Below are 18,353 nucleotides of genomic sequence, written 5' to 3' on the forward strand. Positions count from 1 at the left end.
GGAACAAGGAGAGGACTGTGTTCTCAAAGGGACAACTCCTTCCCTGGGCTATGCCTCAGGTGGCACCGCTACACAGGGCTCGTGCCACATCCCCGAGCTCCTCCTTAGCCTGCGAGCTCTTCAAGGCAGTGGCCAGGCCTCTCTGTGTCACTGCCGAGAGCCATCAGGAACAGGCCCTGATCCTGACCGGCCCCTTTGCACTCCCCATTTGAAGGGCCACATTCTGTCTTCCTTACTGATGCCAAGGGGGGCCTGGATCAGTGTTCACGTCACACTCCCCGTCAGTACCCTGGGCCAGGGAAGCTAATGATCCAACCAGCGGACCAAATTCGGTGATGAATCCTAGTCATGTGCCACTTGAGGCACATTGCACATACACTAAGAAGACGACTGATGCGGAGGGTACGGTCCTGTCCTGACCAGTGGCCCTGGATTCCATGCAGAGGAAGGTACTAGTGCACACCAGCAAGGCTGGGAGCATTTTGTGTGGGAAGTTGCTGACACCTCAGACTGTGGAGAGAGCCGCGAGCCAGAGCTGAGCCAAGTGTGCATTGCCACCCACACAGACACTTGTGTACATCTGTGTGGCAGTGTGTTCCAGAGAGGCAGATTGTGCCATCCATCAGCCTCTCAAAGCCAGCCAGCCATGCCTCTTACAGACATAGATCTTAGCTGTCCTGGGTGCAAGGGCGAGTTTCATTGGAGAAATGCCAGATGCACAGGTTGGCAGGCTCAAGGCCTGTCCTGATCCACACGAAGGAGGCATCCTGGGGAGAGGCTGGTCAAATTCCAGCCACAGCACCCTGCCCATACACCTCATGTCCACTCGTGGTGGCCAGAGAGAAGCTCAGTGTCCTATTGAGCCCTGGGGCTATTACCACCCAGTGGTGATGTGATAACGTGCCTAGCAGGAATGGGACTGAGCTGGATGCACATAGTTAACAACCTTAGCCTATTATTAAGTAATACCAGACAAGATGTCACAGGAGCTGGCTGCAGATGGCAAACAGCAACCCACTGTAGAACTGTACCCTGGAGCACATTTCCCAAAGCTTGGCGGTCTGAGGATGCAGGGTAATGTCCAGACAATCTCTAGTTTAGAGTTAAAAAAAACAAGTGAATAGGAATTTTGTGCCTCAGCTTGTTGGCAGCACTCTGGGCTGGGTCCTGTTTCTGAAAAAATGAAATTGTGCAGCATTAGCTCTCAGAAACATACTGTAGCTGAGATCCGGTGCATACAGAGAACTCAGAATGCCTGCTGCTAGGAAGATGCTCCAGCCCCTTGATATTTAGCCAGCGAGAACTTCCAGCTGCTCACAGCCATTGGCGAAACTGCAGAGACTGGGACAGGTGTTTTCTTCCATTCAAATTACAAATATTGCATCTGCGGGCAAAGCACCACAGATTCAGGGGCTCTTTTCTGGGCAATCCAGAATCCAAGGATTTAACAGTGGGCTCTGGGCCGGTCTAACCTCTGTGATTTCAGTGGGTGCACTGAGTGCTCTCTAGGCTTCTCCCCTGGATCTTTGTTAATCCCCCCACCCCCTGGCAAAATGACTGATATTTTGAAACATACAGAAGAACATTAAGGATGCAAAGCACATTGAGAATAATGGGGAAAAAATGGTTTGCTACTTTTCTCATATATTAACTTTTGATTGTGGGAATTAAATTACCACCATGAGTACAATAAGGCAAACAATAGCAGCTCCTTCATCATTCATTTCTGTAGGCTCTCAAATTATTTGCAACATCTCTGAAGAGAGTTTTTTTGTGAATATTTAAAGAATTGTGATCATAGGAACCTAAAGTCAAAACTGTTTTTTTTTCTCATCTTGTTTTTTTAATAGCAACATCAGAGTACTAAATATACACAGGGAAATTGTTATAGGGTCGCATATACAGTGCTTTCCAAGTACATAGCTTTGAAATACAGAAACAAATTAAAAAACACTCTTGGATAAAATAGTTCACCTGTATGGAATCACAGCCATTCAACTCCCTCTGAAAACCCATTGTCATTTATTATTAGTAATATGGCCATGATATGCCTAGAAAAGGATAGTACAACATTAAACTGACACAACGGTTTAAACCCGTTAAGACTGATACACTACGTACATGTATGTAAGTTTGTGTGTGTGTGCATGTAGATAATGTGTGTGTGTAAGTGTGTGTAGTTGGGTGGGTGTATATCCACAAATGGTATATAATTTTTGCAGAAAAATAACACGAGGTATTCCATATGTAAAATTGTGGTTACCAAGTAAGATTCCTTACATTAGACATTTTTTTTGGCAAAAATGAAGATAAACTGTAAACTTTGTTGCACATGTGCTAACAAAGCAATAATAATAAAAATAATAATTAATAAATAAACACAAATAAAAAATAACCCCCTTGGTACCTAAAATCATCTTGATCAGAAAACTGTGCCCTTAGTGTATGTTTTGTGCAAGATATATTTTTTCCACACATATTAAGTATGTGTCTACAAATGTTGCAAATAAGAAAAAGAGTGTGCGGGAAGCATCATGTGACTTCTGCAATATAAACTGGACCCCGGTTGGGCTTTTAAAATGGGGAGGGATTTCTTACTGGTTTGCAAATCTCTTGCATATTTCATACCTGGTTGAATGAATTTTCCAACTGCATTATATATGAAGGGCATGGGTGAATTATATATATAATGTGTAGAATATTTACTGTTTGACTAATCTTTTAGCCCCATTGCATTCCTTCAGAACAAACTGCCAGTGGAAAAGAAGTAAACTGAAACAAATCTTTAAAATAATATTTCTGACTGTTTGAGCCATTTTGCCAAATGGACAGATGTGGTGGGAGAAGTGGCCACATTTTTAGGTACAAGGAGCTATCCGGATATTTGTAAAGAAAGCTGCTCAATGAAGACAATTATTTTTCACTTTGGCTGGAGGACAATAAAACCACATCAGCATTTACCCAAAATCTCGCCATTGCTGAAAGATGCACATCTTTCCAAGTGGTGCTAACACCAGTTTCTACCTTTTGAAAATATTCAGTTTGCAATAAATTAAGGAATTAAGTGTTCTCCCACTAGTGATTGGCAATGTTCTGGGTAAGCAGCCAAAAGACTGGATGCTTGTCTGAATCTGTCTGGCATGGAAATAAGGCTGGAAGTACAAGCATGAGTTGCCTTCTATTTCCAGATAACACCAGCAGATAAGAGGGCCTTGGGCCTGATCAAAAATCCTGATCTAAAGAGACTTCAGAGAACTTTAGAACAGGCCCCAAGTCTGAAGTTCTTCCTAAATTTTGGTTCAGTCCTTACTGGGGGAAAATCCCCACTGAAGTCCATGGGAGCTTTTTCTGAGCAAGTAAAAAGGAGGGCTCTGGTCCTTCAAACGTTGCCTGATGCAACCAGTCCCAGCTCACATCTATTACAATTGGCAGGAAAAGGCCTGGATATGGATTTGGTACAAAAAGTGAACCAAACGGTTCTGAACCTTAGAGTAAGTTCATGTTGCTAGTTTAGCTTCAGGGCAAAAGGACTGGCGGCTTCCTGGTGTATGTAACCCTCTGACTCCGACCTCTTACCTTTACTGAGAGAGCGTCACATGCACTAGGGAGAGAGTAGATTGCTGCACATTTTGGAATCCTATAGCAACTTAATTGTTGTAGTGTATTTGTTTGTTCTTTGTCAAATAAAATGAACTGAATGGAAACTGAAAGAGGTGAACTGAAATTGTCTGGCATGACAAACACCACAGTTCTTTGTTTGAACTGCATTATCTGCGATGCACTGAGATGAAAAATCAAATGTATATTTTTAGGGATATGACACACTCAGGGTATATGATGTAATGAAATACACATACTTCTGGCTTACAACCTGTATCTTGTGTTGTGTACATATCTGGATACCACTGCAACCCACGGGTGTCTTATCTGTAATGTTGCCATGGTCTCTGAGAATTCCTGCAGACCAGCAGACAACATGGCATTCCCTACTGCAGTGCTACTGACTGGACATAATAATACTTAGCACTTACATTGTGCTAAACATGTTCAAAACAGAATACAGACAGCAGATAATTAATACTCACAACACCCCTGCCAGGTAGATTTGGGAAGCGTTGTTATCCCCCATATTACAGGTGAAGGAAAAGAGGCAGACAGGGAGTTTAAGTGAATTGTCCCAAATCACTCAGTAAGTCTCTGGCAGAGCTGAGATTAGGACAGGAGTTTTCGACTCCCAACCCTGTGCTCATTCAGCTAGGCAGTGCTGCCTCTCTAAACCTCTTGTCCATCTATAAATTCTGTTGTGACATCACATTGGTAGTACTTTTGTTATGACTTTCTGGGAACATGGACCCTGCTCCCACCAGGTGCTGAGCTCTCTCCAATCCCACTGAAATCAGCCCTATTCACTGGGTCCAGTAAGTGCTTAGAACCTAGCAGAATCAGGCCCATGGAATGTAAACTGAAAACAATTCCAGAAAGAAACATTCTAAGGTTTGCATATTATATTATATATCCCACGTACGCAGCAACAGAACTCTGTCATGGAGTTCTGCTGAAAAGCAGCCCATCCTTTCTGTTTTGAGTGTCAGCAGAACCCTTTGATGGAAGGCTAGTCTTAGTATTATACATGGTTGCTTATTGACATTTAGTGTCTATTAGTCTATTCACAATAAATATATACCCCATATTCCATAGCGTGACATTGTTGCAAAGCGTATCTCCCTTGAAATATAAGGCATATTTACAGGAGACTTGCTCTGACATTGGTTGCCTGTGAGTGGAAAAAGCTATTGCCCCAAGTAAATGTAAATAAAACTAAAATGTCCAGGATCTTCGTGCTCTCTTTTGATGTACAGGATAAGGGATTTGGTTCTGATTGCAATACAAAATACTTACTTAGGCCTGATCCTACAAACATCCACCTGAGTAAATTTTCTCACAGGAGTAAGTCCCATTAAACTCAGTGGAACTACACGCATGAGGAAAGTAATTCTATAGCATAAGCATTTGGCTCTTCATTGCTAAAGGATTTGAGGCCAGATGTTCCGCTGGCGACAGCTGAAGTCGATGGAACTATGCCCCAGCCACCAGCCCCGGATGTGGCCTACGTGTTCTCCAGAAAGGGGATGCATTGAAAGATGATTGCATGCTGCTGTTGTAGGATTCCCATGGAGAAATCTGGCTGAAGGCATAACGTAAATCTAAACAGAAGAATGTACCCGCTGACTCTTATCATCAGATACAGAGTGTGGGGGAACCCGTTGTCTCTAACGGAAAAAGAATTGGTAAGTATCTATTCCACATAACCACATAATTCTACTTTTTTTTTTTGGCTTCCATTAGATACAAGAAATGAAGTCAACCTAAGTTGTTGTTTTTTAGTTGAACATATAAAAGGCCAGGACATTAGAATTCTGCACGGTGAACCATGGTATTTGCAGTTTTGAATTCTCTGTCTCCTGCCAGTGGGTCTGCTGGCTGGTCCCTTTATTGGTTTGTTTAGCATGCATAGGGATGTGAATATTCTTTTGATAAAGTGCAAGTGCTGTTGGTCCTTACAAATAAGGGAAGTTTGTGCATGTTGTTTTGTTTTCTGTTTTGCCACTGTCTGGTCTCACAGTGACCAAATCTGTCCCTTTGCAGACTGTATGGAAGGCTTCTGAAATCGTACTTGAGTCTCCTGAGGTCCAAGGTATTCTCTCTTGTGGATGCTTAGCTAGATGCTTATCCCATGGGAGTTTGGGCCCCTCCTGCTTACCTCACATGGGATACAAAGTTCACTCCGTTCCCTACTATAGTATATTCCTGCAGTCTAGTTCAGACTAACACCATAGATGCAAAAATACATAACAATGCTTCAAACATTTTGGAATAAGGGCTTTGAAATATATTTTATGATGTCAAACTGCCATTAGGATTACATTGGAATACCCACAAGTACTACTCAGTGCAGCCAACAGATACAAATAAATAGAAGATCAATGGGTAAAGGTACAAAACACAGTCTTCATAGTTGGAAGAAGGTCAACGCTACATAAGTAAAACAAAGAAGGAAAATTCATATACTCTGTGCTGGCAAGTTTTGATAGTTTTTGAGGGCTGCACTGTTTACACTGGTAAAATACAAAAGCCCCCATATACTGAATCAACAGATTGCACCAAAGTAATCACCCCAAAATCACATTAATCGTGCAAGTTTTGGTTTAACTGCTTGCTTAAAAAGAAGTGTTGCTTATTAGGTATATCACTAATTGTGATCAGTGCCTCTACAGTCTGTTGAGTGCACTAGGTGGTGCTAAGGACTGCTTAACCCTCATTGTATGGAAGTTGTGATATGCTGACAGACTGGGGTAGGACTCTGAGGCGTGCATGCTGGGGGATCTCGGTCTCATCTCACTTAAAGGTGCTTTACTGGTGTAACTCCACTGACACCAATGGAGTCACTCCTGATTTACACCAGTGTGAGCTAGAGGAGAATGAGGCCCATATATATATAGAAATAATAATGCTGATTAGTAGAATTATTAATCAAAACAGGGTAGTCAGTTATGCTTATTAATTAAGCTCTCTGCACTACTAAAGCAATCTAGTGTATGTTTGCAGCCTCTCCTCCGTGAATGTAGTGCTTGCATCATTATGTCTGGGATGTCACACTGGATGAGCATAGCACCTCAGTGAATTTGAATGTACGAGGTAGAAGTCAGCTGTTACGTGGCCATGGGTTAACACTCCACTGGTGACTGGAGAAAGGCCTGACAGTATCTGCCCCGATGGCAGTAATGTTTTGGAGAGGTGGAAGCAAAGCACTGAATACACGTACGTTATATTTCCAAGGGAAGTTTGTTGAAGGTGCTTCAGTCCTTTGATGTGAAATTCTCCCCTGTATAGAGAACAGGAAACAAGGACTATGTACCACTTAAATCCTGCTTAATAGGCTATACATGGGACTTCAGTGGCGCTCAGGGGTGAAGTTCGTTAAAAAGTAGCTCTGGGAGATCCTAGAATTACAGATCAGCAAACTTCTCCCTGCTACAATAGAAGAGTCTAACTAATCACAAAAGAGGGAGTACTTGGGGAAGTATATGTAATCTAACATGTCTGTCTAGCCTTGGAGTTGTTTGAAATAGTTAGCAGATAATGTCACACAGGAGCACAATTTACTTGTATTTTCTGAAAGATTTTGCTGAAGTCACCCATAAAATATTATTAAGGGGAAAATGTCTGATCCCCTAACTCATACTGAACAGTGCCTGACTGTGAGTAGTCTCACTGAAGTCAAGCAGTGTTTACTCAACTTAAGAGGATCAGAATCTGGCTTTCAGGCAATAAATGACCATAGTATCCGGAGAAAAGTTTTGTCATGGAATAAAAACTGATTAGGTGCTCTATGAAACATGATGCTAGTGTACAGCTGCAGCACACAGTGGAGAGAGGTTACTTTGGGGGTTAATATTCATAGGGAAAATGGATGCTGAGTTGATGAAGTTTGCTGATTAATTGTTTTATAAAACCTGTGAAGGACAGTGAGAAACTTAAGCTGGATGTAGACAATTAAATGTTGAGCAGCACAATGGCAGATCAAATATAACATCATGCATATTGACAAAATTCTATTATACTTCTCCTATATGTTACCAGAGTGGCTCCAGAGTGGCTGGGTCTTCTGAGAAAAAGAATTTAGGGCACGAATCAAAGTCCATCAGAGTCACTAGGAGTCTTTCCAATGTCTTCAAAGGGCTTTGAGTCAAGCCCATAAATGTTCTGGTGGAGCAGGGCAAGGAAGATTTCCTCCCAGAGCTCAGCAGCAGATCAGAAAAACACAGGTGCATTAAAAATGGAGAGAAAGGAATATAGAAAGACAAGCGATTGCATGAGTTACAATGTTTCACGGGTGCAATGTGCACCATTGCCTAGATATGAGGAGTGTTTTCACTCTCTTCTAAAATAATTAAATGTTGAATGTAATACAGAAATTGAGTCTAGTACCTAATGTCTAAATATAGATGTAGCTCTGGATAATCCCAATGTTGAGAGAGCAATTTAGAAAGGGGATTTAGGGGTTTTGGGTTAAAAAAGCTGCTCTCAGTTACCTTGATGTACAGTAACTCCACTGACATTTATTTCATTGGTTACTCCAGGTTTACATCAGAATCACTAGAGCAGAGTTTGGTATTTTAGACAAGTCAGGTCATATTAACGATTTGTGGCGGATGCTTCAGCTAAAATGATTCAGATGCCACTATCTAAAAAATTTAGCTACAAGCCTTGGGAGTTTGATAAGTCATTTGTGAAATGGGGGGTGCCCTCTTTCAGGCATGGGAGGGGGGCAGATTTTAATGATAGGAGGAGCCTTTGAAAACTGTTTTCTAAAGTCTATCTTGAAGAGTCACCAGTTATTTGTCAAGGTGTGCACACAACGGGACACCTGCCAATCTGTAGAAGCAATCCCTGGATAGATATCAGCAGCTGTAAGTGGGGTGGAGCTGTTCCCACGCCTCGCATTTAAAGATGACAGCCAAACTTAACTTTGGGTTTGATCTAGCTATCCAGCATGTCCCCGCCTGCTACACTACTGCCAATTATCAGAACCCCAATACTACTGCAAAGGTTAAAACAGAAAATTTTAGTGCATAGGTCAACATGTTCAAAATAGTTTATTACCCTTAGCAAAAAAGAATATCCCGAGAATGGACACTAAAAGGATCATGTGATACGTTATTAGAAAGTAAGAGACTGGAGCTGATTAAACAAAAGCATAATTTATCGCAAGAAATTTGCCTTCACCTTTTCTGCTGGCGGAATCCCTGTGAGCAGACTGATACATTCATTCAGTTTTATTCATTATAAAAAATAATTTGAGGTCTTTTTTACTGGCTGTGTAGTTCTTTATCAGCATTTGCTATTCATGCTACAAACGTAATCTAAGACCAAGGAAGTCAATAGAAGGACACCACTGACTTCAGTGGGCTTTGAATCAGGTCCAATGTTGGTTAGTTGTTACTGACCAAAGGAGTCACACAGAATAGTTTTTCTTCTCTGATAAGATGAGAGGTGGAGGCTTTTCTGGCATGAATAATCACACACAGAAATCTGAAATTCAGTCTCCAAGAGCACTCACGTCTGACTTAGAAATTCACTTTATGGCAACAAAACACCAGCAGTCACAAGTTCACAGGAAGCAAACACCGAAGAGGCATACCCAGAGCCACAGCCACCGTGAATGCATTTAAAAATCAGACTGAATATTTGCACGCCTGTTTTGGGAAGTACTCCGCAGCTCCACCAGGGAACAAGGACTGTAAAATGCTACTTCACCCATCATCAATGCAGTGGCTTTGTGTAATATGGTGATTCATAATTTGCCATGATAAGATGAGACTGATATGAGCGAAATACAACACTGTCAACAGTGGAAGCTTCTCCTACATTTCCCCACAAACTGAGTAATGTTTAAAACTTGTCCCTGGCCAGCCCCTAGATATAACACCATAAATATACAAATAGGGGTCAGGGCACTATAAAATGGAGGAAACTTAGAGTTGTTTTCAGGGTTTTCTTCTATGCTCCTTCTTGATACATTAATCCAAAAGGTAAAAAAAGTTCTCCGCTCAATTTCCCTGGGCAACCACTATAACACCTAAACCTGGTTTAAAGTGAGAGTAACCCTTGCTGCTGGTTTCAACTGTTCATTTCTGTGAAGCTTCTTCAGTATTTACTGTTTAATGAATGGATACAGGTGCTGATGCTGCATTCAGACTCTGCTTTTAGATTTTCAGCAGTCCAGTCCAGTGCATCTTCTCAGCCTCATATGTCTTACCATAAACTAGAAAGTACTATGGAGAGCTGATCACTTTGGTGTCTTTACAGCTGCAATGTCTAGTGACTGGGGTTGAGGAATGGAAGGGGGGAATTTGTCTCTGTTGATTTTACCACAAAGAAAATAGCATGTGGTATTTTTTGACAATCTTGGCCAGGGCACAATGGTTTATATGGAGCAGAAGCCATGCCACTTAATTAGTATCAGCCAGGGCCATTTGAAATGAAGTCTGGTTTTAAATTTACCCTCCAAACACAGAATGCTCTTGTAGCTCCTTGCTATTTCATAGCAATGCTGTTACTTGAATTCTGGGCTAAGAGCTGAAAGTATCTGAAGGGCCGTGCTCATGGGCTCTTCTACTGATTACTTGCCTGTATGGTTTAAATTTGGGGATTTTTTTTTAAATTTCACAATAACTAGAATGTACTTTGTGAATTTGGCCCAGCAGCATCTATACTTTAACTGTATTCAAAACACATCTCAATTCTGCTTTTGTTTCAAAACAGCCCCAAATACTATTAACCATTCTCTTTCTTTTGAGAATTGTCAGAACCAACTGATTATATAAATGAACATTGCCATACATTTCTTCTTTAGGTCTAACAAAATCCCTTATGGGTCTTGCTAGCACTCTGGCAACTCTACAATGGATAAGAGAACTGTCACTTTAACAGAGTTTCAGTACCTTCTCAGGGAATCCTCTATAATCAATGATTTATTGGGCCTGGCAAATAATTTGTTCCCTACTGGAAATGTATTTCATATATATATAGTGTGTGTGTGTATATATATATATATGTTTTAAAGGCAAGCTGCCAAAGTAGAAAACATCAGTTTATTTAGTTCACACTAAGAATGTTAAAGAAATCAGATTTGTAACCCATGACACAATTTTTAAAAAATGAATATTTAAGATTTTCAAAAATTGCTACAGTACAAAAAGTGTTTGTGTTTGTGTGTGTGTGTTTGTGTATATATATATATATATTTATATCTATATGTATATATGTATATTAACCAGAAATACTGACTCTATCAGAAGTCCCCACCCCGGTTTTCTCTAATATTTCTATGTGTAATTCACTTAGCTCCAGCTTCTTGTGAAGTCTTTCAGATCAGTACATGGCACATAATGGTATTATTGGCACAGGTTCAGAATCAGAGTCCATATCCCAAACTCCAGATGTTCAGTCCTTTTCCTTTATTTCCTCTTAACTTCCTCTTTCTTCATAGGCTTCTTTGCTTGCACATTTTTTTCTCTTCTCCCATAAATGCGCGCTTTGAAAATGCAGTTTCCTACAGGTGTGTTCATTTTTATAAAAATATATTTGGCACATAGAGTGCTGCTGTTTGAGTCTCCTACTGGTAAACAGAAATAGTAGGTATAGGTAACCCTTTTTTTTTTACAGGTTCACCAATGGAATCCTGTTAAGGATGAAAAGAAAATAAAGATTAAATTATAACGGGTAAATTTAGCCAGAGTATATTTGGGTTGGGTTTTCTTTTGGTAATGTCTCAGTCACGCATGTTTTCATGAATACTTGGCTAGTTCTTTTCCCTATATTAAAACCATCATTATTAATATTTATCCTCTTAAGACACTGGATGCTTCCATCTTTCATGAAACTTAGTACCACAATAAGATTTATGGATACAAATGAAAATGGTAATTGGTAAGTGTCCCAATGGTAATAGTTCATAGTCAAAGAATGATGTTAGGGATAGATTCTATCGCCCAGACTGGGACATTTAGTCTTACTACACAATGAATCACTAAACATCACACAGAAATGACATGCTGAGCTCCTGTGTCTGTTAAAACTGTTGCATCCAAAATGTATGCCACTTCATTTGTTTGCCTGCGGTAGCTTTTCTCTGCATACACTGCAGAGTATTAACTCACTTTCCAGTTTCATTCATACTAGACTCCTCCTGTGAAGGACAAAGTAACTTGGCTGCTAGACTCATTACTGTATGAGTAAACTGAGTCCATTAATATCTTACCGGTTGGCTGGAAAGCTACAAAAGCCCACAGTTATGAGGAAGGGTTGCAGGGTAACAAGAGGAAGAGCACCAGGTGCTCCTCATTTAGTCGAGCTTGCTGAGCAGAAAAATCCATATTGTAAATACACAACCACACAGTCAGCTTGATGTAAATGGATAGGCTAAGCCTGCTGGCCAGTAGCTAGCAAATTCTGCTGCTTTCCTGGAGCCTGGGGACCTTTACCAAAATGGGGGACCCGAAGCCCTGATGTTTGATGGAGAGCCACCATGCAGCAGCAATTACCCGACTATTAAAATACCTTAAGAAAAATCTTTTCTGATAGTTTTGCTAGTCACACCAGAAGCAGTAAACACTGGAAGGTCTTAATAGGGAGGCATATTGCCATGTGCTTTCCAACCCAACTTTACAAAACCAAGAAATTGGGATAATGTTCTTAAAATACCCCCAGACTTTGGGGCCAGCCTCTCAACGGCAAACCAGCCCTTTTGCACTTCTCTTCTGGTCCAAAGGATCTGCAAAGCAGCTGAATCTCCCGGGCAGCCAGCTCTTAACTCTCACTTAATTCTGCACTCCCTGCCAGGAGGAGCCTGGTTAGAGGGAATGTGGGCAAAATGCTTCTGCACCAACTGTACTCAGTTGATGAACAACGACTTAGGGGGCCATAGTCATTTACTATTGAGGGTACCGGGAACAGGGGCAAAACTGCAGCTAGAACCAGGGACACATAACTAGGTCCTCTGTGGGTTGGCATGTACCCAGACTGTTCTACCCAGAGAATTCCTGGCTCTTCAAACCTTGTTAATGGTCACACATCCCTAGCAGCTGTATTGCATATTTCTGTTATGAGACTGATACAGCACAATCATTGTTTTTAAATAAGCATTTCAGATTGGCTTATCTACTTAAACATCTCTTGAAAAGCTTCAGATTTGTACGGCTCACCTAAAACTTGCATGTGTTTTGGGGGAAAGCCTTTTACATCAGGCTGCAGCTTTCCAACAATCCTGCTGGTAGAGATGCTTCTCAAGAACAGTGGGAATGACTTTGCCGCTTAGCTGCTCTTATTTTACAGTTTTATCTCGTAAATATGTTTTCCGAAATATAATTTATTTCTGATCATCCTTGAATTCTAGACCTTTTCACATTCAGACTAAGCAGCATATTGAGTGGCTTGGCAGATGCGAAGAAGATGAGCACTAACGCGATTTTCTAAAGTTTAAATGCCCTGAAGGAATCCATAGAAAATTGGTTAAACACAAACAATAGAGATCCCACTGAAATTTCTCTTTATCTGTTTATTTGTCCTTTTCTTACAGCTCGCTCACAACATAATATTCTTTAAATCTTCTACATGGAAATTGTTGCTTCTAATAATGAGCATGTTAGAGTTTGGATGTGCATGTATGTGCTGAATATATACGGTATGCATGTGTGGTTTTGCATATATGCACATATATGTGTGGGCTGTTATTTATGTCTATGTGTGAATATATGATTTGTGCTTCTCCATGCATGAGGTGACTACCTGTGTATGTGTAGACATGATGTATGCATATCTCTTCGTATGGTCTGTGGGGCATGTGCATATGTAATTTTTGCATGTAATTGAGAGTGCATATGTGTGCAAACATGACATGTAATGAGTGCATGTGTGTGTGCGTGAGTGAAATTTTCATAACACTTTAAATGCTTCAAATATGCATTTAATTTAGATTTAAGAAGACAAGATTGTATGTTAAATAAATACTACATCATAATTAAAATATATTTATAGAGGCTTAACTGCCATGTAAGAGATACATATCTCATTTAGTTATTAAACATTAATTAAATCTTCACAATTAATTGATAGTTATTGTCTTTTAGATAAGCATCTTATTAAATCAAAAGGGTCTTTCCTCTGTAATGATTACTCTGACTAAGGTGAATGGAGAGGAACAAGTCCTCAAACACCTTCCTTCTTATTAATTATTGTAGCATGTAGAGGTCTGAGCATTGTGCTGGATGCTAAACAAAATCATTGTAAGAGACAATCCCTATCCCCATAGAGCTTACATCCTAAACAGACAAGCTAGACAAAGGATGTATCATCATCACGACTATTTAATAAGGGAGAACTGAGGCAAACAGAGACTTCTGTAAAATCACACTAGGCACCTGTGATAGGGCTGGGACTTGAACCCAGGTTTCTGGGAGGCTAGTCTAGTACTTTCACTGCAAGACTTGTCTTTCTTTGACTCATAGACTTTAAGGTCAGAAGGGACCATTATGATCTTCTAGTCTGACCTCCTGCACAACGCAGGCCACAGAATCTCACCCACCCACTCCTGTAACAAACCCACATGCTCACCAGCCAGATACCCATTTGAGGTCGGGAAGGAATTTTCCTCCAGGGCAGATTGGCGGGGGGCTTCACCTTCCTCTGCAGCATGAGGAATGGGTCACTTGCTGGAGGATTCTCTGCACCTTGAAGTCTTTAAACTACAAGTTGAGGACTTCAATAGCTCAGACTTGTTTGCTTCCCATGTATGTCCATCAAGCCCTGGGGATGACTGAACTCTATGGAAATACTCCTGTTGATTTCAATAAGCTTTGGATCAGGTTGCCACATCTCAGTTCTGCAGGAGAAGGACTTGTCCATACTAGGAAAGGTTTAATGTATAGCTATACTATTATAAGCTATCCCAGCAAGCTCTCCTAGTGCAGATGCAACTTAGACCAGCAAAACAAGGCTTTTGCCAGTGTGGCTTACACCGGTTCCCTGAGTAAAATAAGCTATACCTGAAAAAGCACTTTTACAGCACAGTGGCAAAAGGTAAACAGCAGGGCCCCCAAGTATCTGTCCTGGGACCAGTGCTGTTCAACATATTTATAAATGATCTGGAAAAAGCAGCAGATTACAGATGATACAAAATTACTCAAGATAGTGAAGTCCAAAGTTACAAAGGGATCTCATAAAACTGGGTGACTGGGCAACAAAATGGCAGATGAAATTCAATGTTGATAAATACAAAGTGATGCACATTGGAAAACATCATCCCAACCATACATATAAAACGATGGGGTCTAAATTAGCCGTTACCGCTCCAGAAAGATCTTGGAGTCATCGTTGATAGCTCTCTGAAAACATCTGTTCAATGTCCAGCAGCAGTTAAAAAAAACTAACACCATTTTAGGACTCATTAGGAAAGGGATCGATAAGACAGTAAATATCGTAGTGCCGTAATATAAATGCCTGGTACACCCACACCTTGAATACCACATGCACTTCTGGTCACCCCCTACCAAAAAAGATATATTAGAATTGGAAAAAGTACAGAGAAGGGCAACAAAAATGATTAGGTGGATGGAACAGCTTCCATAGGAGGAGAGATTAAAAAGACTGAGACTGTTCAGTTTAGAAAAGAGACAACTAAAGGGGGATATGATAGAGGTCTATAAAATCATGACTAGTGTGGAGAAAGTGAATAGGGAAGTGTTGTTTACCCCTTCACATAACATAAGAACCAGGCGTCACCCAATGAAATTAATAGGCAGTAGCTTTAAAACAAACATAGGGAAATACTTCTTCACACAATGCACAGACAACCTGTGGAACTTGATGCCAGGGGATGTTGTGAAGGCCAAAAGTATAACTGGTTCAATAAGAATTAGATAAATTCATGGAGGATAGGTCCATCAATGGCAATTAGCCAAGACAGTCAAGGACACAACCCCATGCTCTGGGTGTCCCTAAACCTCTGAGTGCCAGAAGCTGGGACTGGATGACAGGGTCACTCAATAAATTGCCCTGTTCTGTTCATTCCCTCTGAAGTATCTGGGAACAGCCACTGTCAGAAGACAGGATCGTGAGCCACATGGACCATTGGTCTGACCGGTGTGGCTATCCTTATGTTTTTACACTGGTATAACTATGTCTAACCTACTGCTTTTGCTGGCATAATTTACACTGGTACCCTGAGCAAAATAATCTATACCAGCAAAAGCAATTTTTTGCTGGTATAACTGTGTTTATACTAGGGCTATTGCTGGTATCAAAATGTCACCACAAATCACTGATAGTGCTGCGCTGACAAAAGCTTCTGGTGTAGAACTGACTTAGATCTCTACCTGAGTGTTAGAAACTGATTTGTCATGCAGTGGGGATGACTTCCCAATGGTTTCTCAATGACCTTTCCTTGGGACTCTGAAAGTGCTATTACTCTTAGAAGAAGATGACTGTCTGGTTGTTTTTTTAAATGCTTCTAATTTAAGCTCGCTTGTTCTTTAATTTAAGACCACAAGCTACTGGTAGATGTCCTTGGTCAATAAGGGTTTCAGCATGCAAGGTGCTGAGCAGCTTGCCATGATCCAGCAAAGCATTTAAGCACAGGTTTAACTTTAAGCACCTGAGCCATGCTGTTCTGTTCAGCACAGCCTGAGTGCTCTGCTCCTTGCAGGACTGGAGCCAAACAGCACGTTGCTGGCACAGTACATTTGTTCTGCTCTATGTTCTCTCTGTGCCCTGGTTGCCCAAGTGCAAAATATCTCCTACAAGAGAAAGTCAAAGACTATCAAGAATTTGTTCTTAGGGAGTTGGGAGCCCAAATTATCCTTTGCACCTTCCTCATTTTTTATCTGTAACTAGAAAAAACAGGTAGTCTGTAATTTGTTTGATGTTTTTTAATGCAATCTGTTCAGGTCTTTTGCTGGAAGGGGACTACAGAAATATCAGCTTTCACCCATGGAAAGCACTGAAGTCTTAATTAACTGGATTCTTTAGAATACTTAATCTCTTGTAACAGGTCTGTATACGCAGTGCTATTATTCTTCATAAGACAAGCCTGGATATTTTATGATGACTCATTGTCTGTTAATATTAATACAAAAATGTACTGTTGTTAGGCAGAATGAGGGCATCACAGCAGCAGGCTGCAGTTTTCAAAGCAGAGAATTACCGTAAAGTGCTGTGACTTCTACCTACTCTGTGTGAAAGCTGGGAGAGTTTCAGCCCTACGATACTGCTAGCATTTTAGAATCCCCAATAGTCATTTATATAATAATAATGCTTAACACTTACATAACTCTGTACAAATGTTATTTAATTAATGCACTGTAATCTGTATGTAATATTTATATTGCATTCTGAAGGGCTCCTGTGTGCAGACTAGGCCAGCAATTGATGTGCCTTATAGAATTTTATATGATCTCATTCCATGTTGGTTAGTCAAACACAGCAGGAAGCCAGAATTCAGGACAGGAACCAGGTGAAACACCACATTTTGATTCATAGGAGTCTGTGCAATACCATTCAGTTTCTATCTCTGAGATACTCTGAATTTCAGTTTTGAAGAAAGGCCAAGAATCAAAATGAAATTCAGTCAAATCAGCCAAGTTTTGTCTGGTTCCAGGTCAAACCCATGTAAAATCTCTGTCATTTTCAAGATGTCCATTGGAAATTGTAGTCTGTTCCAGGGTCCCCAGAAATTCCTCCTAAAGTAGCAAACCTCAGAAGGTCACAAACTTGGCCTGCGTTCCAGGTTTGTAATTGGAACTGGATGAACTATTCATCAAATTTCAAACTTTTTGGTTTGCAAATCCCCTGTGAGCAGATCACAATTACTATTCATTGTCCTAACTTATTCACATTCAGCTAATGTTTAAGGAGAACATATTTTAGCCTCTGAGTTGCTCACAAATTTTTCACTGCTGGTGGTCTTTTTAGTATTCAATATCTGCTTTCAACTTTCAGTCGGAACTAGTTGTTTCACCTGATTTCAGTTAATTTACAAAAGCTCTGTGCAGACCCACCCAAATGTTCTCTTCTTGGCTCTTCACCATTTCCCTCTCTAGCCACATACCCTCTCTGTGCCTCAGTTTCCAAATCTGTGAATTGGGATAATAACTACTAATCAAGACTGCTGTGAGGTGTAATTAATTAACACTTGTAAAATACTTTGAGTTCCTCTGAGGAAAGGTACTAGAAATGTTCAGTCTGATATAATTTATATTATTCCATAAATTAAACTATAATTTAGGGTGACTTCCACCACTGGATGGTGAACAATGCCCTGTGGGTGGCCTGGGTCACGCTACAGCCAGTCCAATCCTGCATTTCTTACACACCCCAAACTCTCAGTGAAAGAGGTTTAAATGCTCTGGGAAAAGGAATGCAGGATCCAACCCCTGTATATAAATGGTTTTGCTCTCTCTAGCAAGTCTTTCCAACTCTCCTGAGATGCACCTGGTTAAAGTCGACTTACTCAGCTTCAGGCTGCTTTGCTGGTATTATCAATTCCAGCCAAGAAGATATTCACATCTGCAGCATTTTCTCATTGCATTTTGAAGGGTCAGTCCAGTGACAGCACAGTACAATGACAAGTAATAATTCCCAAGTTAAATATCTCAAGATAGCCAATCAAATATAGCCAATGTAGCCAATCCTTGTTCTAAGGACACTTTGTCCTAGGTAGTGACGTGTGAACCTTAAAGTATTCAGTTTGGTCCAGCTAAGGTCCCAATCTTGCAGAACTTTATGTTTGTGAGTAG

The 18,353-nt window shown here is 40.7% G+C and overlaps 1 protein-coding gene across 2 annotated transcripts in view; it reads right to left on the bottom strand.

Annotated features, from left to right (window-relative positions):
* Positions 1-10,876: 10,876 nt before the first annotated feature.
* The window catches only part of AJAP1 (adherens junctions associated protein 1), a 102,857-nt gene continuing 95,380 nt past the window's right edge, over positions 10,877-18,353 (bottom strand). For both annotated transcript variants that reach the window (XM_044996487.1, XM_044996486.1), the window contains one exon: positions 10,877-11,245. In XM_044996487.1, coding sequence (XP_044852422.1) covers positions 11,224-11,245 — 22 coding nt within the window. In that variant the 3' untranslated portion in view covers positions 10,877-11,223. The remainder of the gene's footprint in view (positions 11,246-18,353) is intronic.

Source organism: Mauremys mutica, chromosome 21, assembly GCF_020497125.1.
Source record: "Mauremys mutica isolate MM-2020 ecotype Southern chromosome 21, ASM2049712v1, whole genome shotgun sequence".
Lineage (NCBI taxonomy): Eukaryota > Metazoa > Chordata > Testudines > Geoemydidae > Mauremys > Mauremys mutica.